The 12,221-nt window shown below is 48.5% G+C and overlaps 1 protein-coding gene and 1 long non-coding RNA gene across 2 annotated transcripts in view; one reads left to right on the top strand and one right to left on the bottom strand.

Moving 5' to 3' along the window:
* Positions 1–433: 433 nt before the first annotated feature.
* LOC103879548 lies at positions 434–4,060 on the bottom strand. Its single transcript, XR_002518600.2, has 2 exons — positions 3,791–4,060; positions 434–862 (listed from the first exon to the last, which is right to left on the bottom strand). It is a non-coding gene; the product is annotated as an uncharacterized LOC103879548 (long non-coding RNA).
* A 586-nt stretch (positions 4,061–4,646) lies between these two features.
* The window catches only part of RAB31 (RAB31, member RAS oncogene family), a 149,497-nt gene continuing 141,922 nt past the window's right edge, over positions 4,647–12,221 (top strand). Inside the window, exon 1 of the mRNA XM_003914153.4 lies at positions 4,647–5,116. Within this exon, the coding sequence (XP_003914202.1) occupies positions 5,078–5,116 (39 nt within the window). The 5' untranslated portion in view covers positions 4,647–5,077. The remainder of the gene's footprint in view (positions 5,117–12,221) is intronic.

The following is a 12,221-nucleotide window of genomic DNA, read 5'->3' as shown; positions in this document are numbered from 1 at the left end:
AACATATTTTCTCAGTTTTTGGATGGGACGCTGCCTGATTCATGAATCAGTAATAAAAGCCAATTAAATCTTTAACGTTGTCGAATTTTTTTTTTTTTTTTTAACAATAATAACCTCAGTAGAAATAAAATTTGCAAGAGGTCTAATGTAATTGGAGCCTTAAGGCAACTCAGTACAGTAGTTCGGTACTCTTAGTACAGGTTAAACATCCCTAATTTGAAATCCAAAATGGTCCAAAATTAGAAACTTTTTGACTGCTGACCCAATGCTCAAAAGAAATGCTCACTGGAGCATTTCGGATTCAGGATTTTCGGATTAGAAGTGCTCCACTGGTAAGTATAATGCGAATATTCCAAAATCGGAGAAACACTCCTGGTCCCAAGCATTTTGGATGACGGATACTCAACTTGTACACAAATATTCTTAGAGGCACTTCAGATTAGGAAGAGTCTGTATTAGTTTCTTCCTCATCTAGGGCAGTCTTGGGAATTCAAACAAAACCCAGATTTTCCTCTATCACAAACACACACACTCACCTACCAGTTGACTAGGTTCAAACTCCAGCCATCCTGAGCATCTTCTCCTTTACTTGGGGGTTGGTTTCAGTTGAATTCAAGGTTTGGAGTCTCTGGAATTTATACTCATTTCTTGAATGAGAAGAGTTACCAAAATGAAGCAATTACACCAAGCCTCAGACATTTCACATCATACAATAGTCTCCCGTTTATATGTTTGTCTCTTTCCTTTACTGCTCGGCTTCGGCGTAAGTCCTCTTCCTCCACCGGCCATTCTTCCAGTGTCTAGCACAGTCAGGGTCTGCTACTCGCCGAATGGGTGGGTAAACAGCTAAACACAGAAATCCCTGCAATATAAGAATCGTTGCCAACATCTACAATTAAACCAATTTTTAGTTGATAGCAAATAATGTTAAGGTACAAAAAAGTGAAACACAACTCCTTTTAAGAAAAAGAAATCCTAAACTCCACAGTATTTCTCTGAAAAATTGCAAGAAAACTTACATGACTCGCCAGAAGGAACAACCCAAGACAGCCTATGAAACAAAACTGGGGTTGTGGCGACTTTGATCTGCATCATTAATTTAATTTCTCAGTTTTACAAGTAAGCAATGAAAATGAACAGGACTGATTGAATTACATGTTACTTAGGGCTTTTGGGAGGTGGTCACAGCTGAATCAATCCATTTACCTTCCATGGGAGGTGTTCATATATATCTTATTGCTTATTTTCTTTTAACCCAACACTTTAAGCTCAGCCAGAGATCCAAGGGACGGTGGAGGTTGCTGGGCAGGAGTGTCAGTAAAGAGGCCAGTGAGATGCTGAAGATGGCTTAAGCTGCCCAGTGCTAGCACTCAGGAATCTGAAAAATTTAAACACTATCACCTGACACCAATCCTCTGTGAGGTCCCAACAGAGCCTTCCTTGTCTTCAGCGAGAGCTGTCTACTTGTTCTGCAACACTTCTGAGCGCTCCCATTCGAGGCGATGGAGACGATGAGGAGGTGAGCCCCCACCCTCCCCGTTTCCCATCTAAGATGTCACCACACTTTCCACAGGAAGAAGACATCTGGAGTTGCAAAAGGAGGCTGTGCAGTTTCTATCCGCTTACCTAATAGCCCCTCCACCGAGCAGCCACCTTCCTTGGGGTTCTCAGGAACACTCCCCTTCCCACAGACAAACGCTGTTTCCAGCCTTCACCCACCAGCTACTGTCTCCTTTTTCAAGTCTGTGGGTGAACTGTGGGGTCCACTCACCTCTGTTTTTCTAAGTCCCTCAAATCCCTTTCCTACCCTGGTATGTCCAGGATTCATCTCCTCAAAATTGTTTCAAGGGCGCGAGTTACAAATAAGATTAGGTAGCACATGCTATTTAGAAAGTTTCAGAAAGAGAAGGAAAGAAGGAAGGAAGAAGGAAGGAAGGAGTTGTTACGTAAATGAGAAATACTGAAAGGCTGTTTAACTGATATTGCAGACACTATAGTTCCATAAAAAAGATAAATTATGAAAAACAAGGGTTGTAAACACTTTTATTTTTCCTTAATTGACTCTTGAGCAAACCAGATGACTCAGTACTGGTCTCCAGGGATCAGCCTGTGCTCCAGGGTGTTGTAACACATTTATATTACTTATCCTATTTAACATTTTGAGTCATATTATTTTCACAGAACCTTATTTACTATAAAGTCTCATAAATCTACATAGTATACACATTTCATTTAATATCTAAGTAACATATACTATTGTACACCATTAAATACACCCAGTAAAGACACCCTAGTTTGCTTAATCATTCCTCAAATGTTAAGAGATTTGAGTTACAATTAATGCAACAATCCTCCCTTTACCTCCATGGAGATAATTTTTTTGTTGTTCTCTAACCCATTTATTTGTTTCTTTGTCTGCATATGTGTTTATACTCAAACAGGCAGCTTTGTTTACTCTTCATCTTTGTATGTTAATGTTCAACAAAGGATTTCCTGAATCAAAAAACATGGTCAGTTTTATGACCATTCCTGGCTTTTGCTGTTGGAGACTTTATAGCAGCAGAGAAGTGGAGGTCTGAATTAGCACATGACCATTTACGTTACAAAATTCTCATAAGAAAAACTTGCATGTTCTATTTCTTAATTTGATAAATTGTCAGTTATGTACCATCGAATTTTTATCCCTGCTGAAGTTATACCCGAACTCCATATTTGCAGGGAATTCCAGAGGAGTCAGGATGGGCCCTCAGTGCAGTAATCATAGAGTGTAACAATAGAGAACATGGCACTTTTTTAAAAAGTTGAGGGCTACCTCTGACCTGTCACTCCTGAAATATGTCTCCTAGCAGTCATCTTCCTGCCTTCCTGGGCTAGAGCTTTATAGGTTACCTTAGGGTGATCATGGGGACCTGGTTTTCATGAGGCCATGTTTAAGTTCAGGGGTGACCTGGCTGGGGAGAGGGTATAAACCCATGAACACGGGCCAGTTGACAGACTAGGATTGCCACTTTGTAAAGAAGAGCCCAAGGCCTGATCAGAATGAGACACAAATGAGGTCATTTTTAATAGAGCTAGGGGTGGGGAGAAGGACAAATGGACTGGGGCAATTCTCAGGGAGGGAAGGGCTGGATAGGGGACTATTTTGGGAGAGCCTAGAAACCACACAAGCGTCCCAGACACCCGGGCTAGTGGAGAGGAGAGCGGAATGAGAGCAGTCATGAAAAAGGGTAAGGGAACACAAGAGAAATTCGGTTTGCTTATTTTTGTCTGGGCACAGTTTTGCCCTTAGCAACCTAAGGCAATTTCACAAAACTCCACTCAGGGCACAGGATGTAGAACACGGGGGAGGCTTCCACTGTGGTTTGACTGGCTTTTGGGAACCGAGCTGGAAAGCCAAAAGGACACGTTTCAGTGTGGACATCCAAGTCTTAGTGGGTGTCCTGAGGGCAGGCGAAGGCCTTGGGGGAGGTGTCTTTGCAACTGTGTAGCGGTGGTTTTCTGATTAGCAAATCTGAGGGCAGGGAGATACTGTGATCAGGACTGTTTGATTCTGGGCAAGCCTCTTTTCACCCTGCCCACATAGAAGACTCTGCTTTGGATACAAAGTCAAGGACAGATACTGATACAATGGACCTGTAACTTGTGCATGGCTGCCTTTTGAACAATTTAGTCCATTTGAGTAACCTCCACAAGCCTGCACTTCCAGAGCAAAGTTCCTGCTCTTCTGGGGAATTTAATTGTGAACTGTCTGTTTTGGGGCCCATTTTGACTCCAGTATTCCAGGACTTACCTCTTTGGAGGCCTTGATTTGGAATTTCCCATTGGATGGGGCTACTTGGGTATGGGGTAGCTTCAACCTGGCTTCTGTAAGAACAAAGCCAGATGATCACGGTGGGTGGTCTGCTAGGAGAATGGAAACGCCATTGATTAAAATCGAAAGGTTTGGAGAGGGGCCTGAGAGTTTGGGATAGGAGATGAAGTTTTTAAAAATCAGTTTTTTAAAAAAAACACTTCCCATCTGAAATGCCAGTGAATGGTCCAGATAGATCACACTGAAAAGGCTGACCTTTCTGTAGCAGCCACGAATGAAGTCATCTGAGTGGATGAGGTGCTCTAGGCCATACATGGAGAGGAAAGAGAACACAATTACCCAGGCCTCCCGTGACTGCGCGCGGCCACAGCCTCTGCTCATTTCCTAGTTAGGAAGGACGCGGGGGTCTGCTGGGATCTCCACGTTTCTACCTGTACTTCTGAGGACTGGGTCTCTGCCCACACCAGTTGCAGGATTCGCTCTACTGAGAAAGAGTTCTGCTCCAGAATATGCAAGTTTCCTGTTTCAGACACGGACAGCCAGTTTTGCTTCTAGTATCATTTTCAGCTACCTACAGAAAAATGAACTTGGCTGAGCTGAAGAGCCACGCGTATGTTAAACGGCAGCTCGGGTATTAGGAACGCCGCGAAGGCAGGCCGAAAAGTGAACCCCCTTCTCCTCGCCCCTGTCCTCACAGCGGCCCCTTCAGTGGCCTGACTTTTTCTGCCCGGGACCCAGAATGTGGCTTGAGGATGGGACTAACCCGCAGACCTGCAAGCGCTGCCACGCAAACGGCCTCGGCCAGAGCAGCCGCTTCTCGGCTCAGAATGGCATCTCCAGGGACCCTCGTGCAGTGGGGCCAGGTCTCCACCGGGCCGGTCCCGTCCTTCCTACCCGGGCCCTGCGGCCAGGCGGGGCCGGGAGCGGCGGATGCGGGAGGGCGCCGGGGGAGCCCGGCTCGCGCGGGGCTGGTCCGAGGGCGGAGGCAACCCGCCGGCGACGCCGCAGGTCCCGGGTGGCTGACGCCGTCCGGGGGCGTTCCTGGGAGCTGGGGGCCGGCGAGGCTGGACCCGACGCGCCCGGGAGGAGCCGGCCGGCGGCCACGTGACCCAGCGCGGCGGGGCCGGCGGCCCAGAAATAGCAGCGGCGGCGGTTCCGCCCGCGGGCGGCGCGAGCGAGGAGCCGAGGCGGGAGAAGCCGGCAGGGCGCGGGCGCGGCGGCCCCGGAGGATGCTGCTGAGCCCCGGCCCTGCCTGGCCGCGAGCACATGATGGCTATACGGGAGCTCAAAGTGTGCCTTCTCGGGGTGAGTCCTGGCCGCCCCCCGCCGGCGGACCCCGGCCGGCGCCCCCGCGCCCCTTCGCTCCCCTGGTCCCCGCGCGCGCAGACCCCGCCATCCCCTCGCTCTCCGCTCTCCTCTCGCAGCTTCCGTCCCCCTCGTCCGCGCGCCCGCTGGTTCCCCGGGTCCCCCTCGCTCCCCCAGTCCGTGCGCCCCTCGCTCTCCGCACCCCCTCTTGTTCCCCGCCGCCCCCTCGTCCGTGCGCCCCTCCGGTCCGCCCCCGTCTCCCCCTGCCGGGGTCCGGGGCCGAGCCTGCCCCGGGCTTTTTCTGCTCTTTCCTCCCGGCCCGCGAGTCCCCGGACCCGCGGCGGCCTCGCGGGGACCCCCGGCGGGGACGGGGCAGTGGCTGCGAGTCTGGGGCCCCGAGGGCTTTCTCCTCCGCCTTTGATAGTTTCCTTCCGGCAGAAAGTTTAAGTTGCTCAGCCAAGTCGCTGAGGACTCCTTTGCCTCCTGGGGCAATTGATTGTTCACTTAAAACACAAAAATAAAACCAAACGCGAGCCCAGCCAAGGGGGTGAAAGCCGAGGGCGCGGCCGGGGTGGAAGGTGAGGCGGTGACCTGTGCGGAGCGCGCCCTGCAAACTTCCCTGCTGCGGATGAAAGAAGCCGGCTGGGAAAGTCCTCCCCACCACCACTTCTCCTAAAGTGGGGCTTTCTCAGCCCGAAGAAGCCTTAAAGCCGCCAGAAACAAAGAAGCAGTCAATCCTTGCGGTCAGGGGACTGCAGACCGGGGACCCGGCCAGGACGCAGGGAGCCGCTGGCGAACCGCCCCTGAGAATTCAGATAAACGTAGGGTCGCTTCCTTTCGGGGGCCCACATCGCATTCCAGAATTCCTTCTTCTAAAAGAAGAGCTGGTTCTAAGGGCGTTTTCAGCAGCCTTTGGCATCTGGTGTACCCGCCCATGTCACTGGCAAAGCTGGTCTCATGAAAACCATTTCCTAAAAAAGAGCAGCGAAAGGGTCGCATTCTTGTGCGAACTGGTCTGTCAAGATGGGGATACAAGAACTGTAGAAAGAGGAAATGATTTCGGTGAGGACTGAACTGTGCCAGCGTCTCTAGGCTTCCTCTAGGCTCTTCTGGAACCTCTGGCAGAACCTTGTTCTGTCCACCGGCTCCCTTCACTGGCCTCTGCCAAAACCATCCCTTACCTTAACTCGATTGTCCGGTTGGCCTAGAATTCCAGAGGATCTGGGAAGGCCCTGCCCTCCCTGGTAGCCCCTGGCACAGATCCCCACCTCCCCCGACTTGCTCAGCCACAGCCAGGATCTAGCCTGGTCCTTTCCCTGTTGACCTTTTTGTGTGTCTGGAGTGGGTTTTCCTGTTCCCCAGGCCCTCTAATATTTCCAGACGTGAATTCCAGGAATCCCGTGCTTCCCTCTTGAGGGGCCATTTCAGCCTCAGGAAAGGCCTTCAGAGACTTAGAAGGAATGTCATGTTCCAAGGAATGAAGGGGCAGCCTTGATGTGCGCTGTGTTTGTCAGGATTGGCCTTGGGAAAAATGAAATAAGACATGTTTTTGCCTTTTTTTTCTTAAACTCTTTCTCTTCACTTTTACTGAGGTGGTCCAAGCCCTGCCCTATCACAGGACCCCTTATTTTCAATTTCGGCATTTAGGGACAGGTCTCTATATCCTCCTACCAGGACACTGATCAGGTGGCAAGAACCCTGTGTCAGGAGGCAGGAAACCCAGGCTCTCATTCTTTCCCACCAACGAGCTGTGTCGCTTTAGCAAAGCAACTCAGCGGCCTCATCTATGAAATGGGCATAATAACATGTTCCCCCTTAAGGCAGAGGACTATACCAGATGATCTCCTAAGATACATGCTACCATTTCAGGGTGGCAATTAGCAAACCTGGGAGAGGAGGAAGGTGGAGGAAATCTCTTTACTTCTTTTATCTCCAAGAATGATACGCACTCTTTGAGTGGCTTCCTGCAGACAGTGCCTTACCTTTGCCAGTTGTGTGTGTAGGAAATTGAACTTGGAGTTGGAAGAACCATGCCAAAGCAGAGAAAGAATAGGTTTCTGGGCAGACGGAGGCTTTGAAACATCAATCGTGGCTGGTCGCAGTGGCTCACACCTGTAATCCCAGCACTTTGGGAGGCTGAGGTGGGGGGATCATTTGAGGTCGGGAGTTCAAGACCAGCCTGGCCAACATGATGAAACCTGTCTCTACTGAAAATACAAAAAAATAACCGAGTGCTAGTGGTTCGTGCTTGTAATCCCAGCTACTCAGGAGGCTGAGCTAGGAGAATCGCTTGAGCCTGGAGGTGGAGGTTGCAGTGAGCTGAAATCGTGCCACTGCACTCCAGTCTGGGTGACAGAGTGAGACCCTATCTCAAAAAAAAAAAAAAAAAAAAAAAAAAAAGAAACATCAATCATATCACACCACATCTGTGGCTTCCTTTTTTTTTGAGGGTGGCTGTAAGTTTCAGTTTTATTGAAATCAGAGAACATTTTATTTGAAAAGCCAAATGATCTTATTGTCCACACTGAGTAAGATTTGCCACATCCCCTGGTTTGGCTGGCTCTTTCCTGGTTGAGATGTGTGCAGCAGGCTGTGTTTCTAGCTGCTCATCCAATTAGGCTGGTTCTCTGGGTGGGATAACATTTGAGGTAGATCAAAGCCATTTAACTGTCTTCGGTTTACTCTCTTCTCTCTCTCTTTTTTTGTTTGTTTTGAGACAAGGTCACGTTCTGTCACTCAGGCTGGAGTACAGTGGTGCCATCATAGCTCACTTCACCCTCGAACTCCTGGGCTCAGTGGATCCTTCTGCATCGGCTTAGGTTTATTCTCTTGATTCCAGAGACCCTGTGGATCAGTTAGTGCTAAGTCCAAAAGTCCTTAAAAAAATATGTATATTTTTGAGATAGAGTCTCACTCTGTCGCCCAGGCCGGAGTGCAATGGTGCCATCATGGCTCACTGCAGCCTCAACCTCCCAAGCTCAGGTGATCCTCCCACCTCAGCCTCCCAAGTAGCTGGGACCATAGGTGTGCACCACCCACCCAGCTAATACTTTTTGTTATTTTTGTAGAGATGGGGTCTCCCTGTGTTGCCCAGGCTCTTTCAACATTTTAACAGGAATTGGGCTCGTTTGTTCTTTGCATAGGGAGGTGTCTTTTCTGGGTGAAGTTTTGTGTGTTGCCGGCACTCAGCTTCCTGTTTTTTAGCCATGAGACACCTCCCTGAAGTCTTGGTATGACCAAGACCCCGACAACCACACCTTCTTTCTCCTTTTTAGAATCACTGTCTGTTGGGTTTCCCTTAGAAGGTGACAGAGAACATAGACTTCGTAACAAAATCTCACTCTCACTGGGAAGGCTGAGGGGTTGGTCTTTTTGTGCCTGGTCCTGTGCTCAGTGAGGACGTGGGGACATGCCTCCCATATAAGGTATAGGTTGTTTTAGGCATGGGCAGTGGGAACTTTCAGCAGAGGCTCCCTACTGGTCACTGTTTGCTGTAGTTTCCTGCTCCATCCATGGGGTCGGAGGTCTTACCTCCTGACATTAGAGTCATTTGCAGCAGGTGGGAGTGAAAGTGGGCCGGTGCCAGGTCTTCTTCACCTGAACTTCATCTGTTTTCCTGGCATGTTAGGAATGTTCAAGCTTATTTCTTTTGGTGAATGCTCCCACATGGGATGGACAATGGCCTGTGGAACATTCTCTGAATGCTTTGTGTTCTTGGAAAACCAAGGACTGGAGAGCACTGGGTTTGTTTAGGTTACCTCTTATAAATTCTTGGCTCGCATCTCATGTGTGGACTTTCTCGGGTTCATTCCACATGGGGACAGCCCAGCAAGCCTTTGTGAATGCCCTTTCCTGGCCTGAGCCGAGTCACCTGTGGAAGTCAGCCTTGCAGGAGGGTGTGCTTGATGGGGGAAGCACCCTGGGCAGGACCCTATAAGCTTCCTTCTTACCAGGAAAGTGTCATTCGTCCCACTTTGTGATCTGAACCGGTGTTATGAAACATGAAGCTTAAAGGCAACACCCTTTAAAACAGCAAAGTATGTTAACAAAAAAAAAAAAAAAAAAAAACCTAACAAAAACAACACTGAGGCAGCAGCTGCTTCAACCCCAAAGGTGGAAAGTTTCCCAGTATGCATTTTTAACACACATCACCACGTGGCAAGAAGCAGGAGAAAGGCAGAGAGTGGGGAGGAGGAGAAAGAGAAGGAGGGGACCTTTGTTTTGTTATTTCCTTGGGGTATTTGTGCGCGTGCACTTAAAAACTGCTTCCTGATGGAATCCCAAAGAGATTTATATTTGGACTTTGGTTGTCTTGACAACAATTTAGAAATTTCTACCACTTCCTCAGTAGCTGAGTGATCAGTTAAAAGAGCCGATGGCTTCCCTGCTTCTGGTAAGGAGCTTGTTGAAGCATCTCCTTGTGATCTTGGAATCTATATGGTGGCTCATCAAAGAGCAGTCAAATACCTGGGATTTGGTGAGACATCTGGGTAATGGGGACTTTATCTATGTCCAAGGCCTTCACATGGGCCTCTTGTCTCCCCAGGGACACTAGGATGCAAAAGAAGAACAGATTTATATTCATGGTAAGGCAGATCATCAGAACTGCGCAACCTCACATGAGTTGCTTTGACTGCTATATGAGAGAGTATCCAATAAGGTGATAAGAATTTGTTAGTGTTATTGTGGAAGGAAGGAATGCATAGGATAGTGGGTTGGGCTAGGTAATGATCACATTTGCTTTCCGAGTCGGAGATTCTAGTAACTTACTATTTTTTTTTCCCCCAGAGACTGGCATTTCTTGGGGAGGAGGGATGGTGAGGAGGGTGGAGTGGCTAGCCACAGCATTTATTTCTTGGCACAACTGATTCCTCTATTAAATTGAACCATTTGTGGAAAGTATGTTCAGCACTGGTGACTCTGGGTAGCTTCTATGTTACATGAGAATAAATATGATATAGTAGGGTATCTTCCCAGCAGTGCCTGGCATATGGTAACACTGTGTCTAATGCACTTATCCCAGGCTGATGGAATCCATCAGGGTCCCTTTGTTCCTCCTTTGTTCAGGGTCAACATTGCTGCTTTCATCCTCCCTCAGCTTTCAGAGCTCAGTGCGTCTCTGGAGCGTGCATCAGAATCATTTGAGGAGCATTTTCAAGCTTCTCATGGTCCTTTCCCCCATCCCTTGTGTCTTAATTTGAGCTGCTGTCACAAAAATACCATAGGCTGGAGGGCTTAAACAATAGACATTTAATTCTCACAGTTCTGGAGGTTGGGAAGTCTAAGACCAAGGTGCTGGCAGATCTAGTGTCTGGTGAGGGCTCGATTTCTGGTTTGCAGACAGCTGCCTTCTTGCTGTAGCTTCACATGACTGAGAGAGTGCTTGGTCTCTTTCTCTTCTCATAAGGACACCAACCCCATTCGTGAAGGTTCTACCCTCATAACCTAAGCACCTCCCAAATCCTAATATCCTCACTTTGGAGGTTAGGCTTCAAAATGTGAATTTTGGTGGAGGGACACAAACATTAATTCCGTAGTACCTTGTCAGTTGCTTTCAGGCATGTGGCCTCTACTTTTGCCCTGGCCCAATGACACTGTTTTAATGAGCGTGATATATCCCTTAAGTCTGCTCTAAGGCCATAGCCATGAGAAAATAGGAAACTTTACATTTTAAGATGCTAGGACAGTGGTTCCCAACCTTTTTGCCACCAGGGATCAGTTTCATGGAAGATGATTTTTCCACAGATTGGAGCAGAAGGCTTTTAGGATGAGACTGTTCCACGTCAGATCATCAGGCATTAGTTAGATTCTCCTAAGGAGCATGCAACCTAGATCCCTCACATGCGCAGTTCACGACAGGGTTTGCCCTCCTGTGAGAATCTAATGCCACCATTGCTCTGACAGGAGGCAGAGCTCAGCTGGTAATGCTCACTCACTCTTCACCTCCCGCTGTGCAACCTGCTTCCTAACAGGCCATGGGCCAGTACCACCCCAGGGGCTGGGAACCTCTGTGCTAGAGCGCAAAAGATTTTGAGTTCACTAATTGGAAAAGACCTTTAAAATTTAATTAAGCCTGGTAGATAACACTTATTTGGTGTTTGCACGCCTGTGCAGATTTTATACTTTCATTTATCTTAGTTTTTATCATTTATGATATGTGTTTGAAGATGAAATAGGTATTCATTCATTCAGCCATTCACCATTCATGGAGTGTTTCTTTTATGCTGGGAGCCATGGGTGGCCACATGTAGACAGGATGGCAGTGATTGCTGCTTCTCAAGGACACGAACACACCAGCAGTGAGCTCTGTGGCAGTGACTGGATTCTGATTATGGTGCTTACCATGGCCCACCATACAGACCAGAAGTAGTGTGGTGTGATGATGAGAAATACTGACTGTCATCCCGCTTATTAGACTTGACGGCATGGGAGGGACAGAAAGCTCTTGCTCCAGGTCTATCTTGGGTACCTGCTATTGCACAGTGCTGTGCTAACTCTGCTAGAGACAGAAAGTAGGTCAGGCAGGGATCTGGTCCCTGCCTGGCATGGAGAGGCTTCTGGTTGGTTCCTGTGCCACACGCACAGGAACGCGGCCCAATGTGACAGGTGTGTGCAGGAGCTATTGCATGTACAGTGGGAGATGCTGGGAGTCGAACCCCATGGGGGCTGTGAAGTGGGGAGCTGGGAAGGTTTCTTGGAGTAGGAAGGATTTGAGCAGTGCCTAAATGGGTGAGTAGGGCTTTGACAGGGAAGGAAAGGTGGGTGTGCACTCCAGGCCCTGGCAGGGGGCTTGAGATCTCACTGTATTTTCTGGCACAGTCCCTCCTCTCCCAGCCTGCACACTCTTCCATTGACACCCCCTACTCCCTGTCTCTCTAGCACTGGGTCTTTTATTTTTAATTCCCTTTGCCCCGTGTTTTTTGAAAAATTTAAAACTTACACAACAGTTGAAAGTACTATGAATGTTCCCTAGATTCAGCAGGGATAACATTTTGTCACTTGTCCTTTCTCTCTCTCTCTCTCTCTCTTTTTTTTTTTTTGACATGGAGTCTCGCTCTGTCAACCAGCCTGGGGCGCAGTGGCACAATCTCGGCTCACTGCAACC

Source organism: Papio anubis, chromosome 19 (assembly GCF_008728515.1).
Source record: "Papio anubis isolate 15944 chromosome 19, Panubis1.0, whole genome shotgun sequence".
Lineage (NCBI taxonomy): Eukaryota > Metazoa > Chordata > Mammalia > Primates > Cercopithecidae > Papio > Papio anubis.
This window is presented reverse-complemented; position numbering and strand designations above follow the sequence as displayed.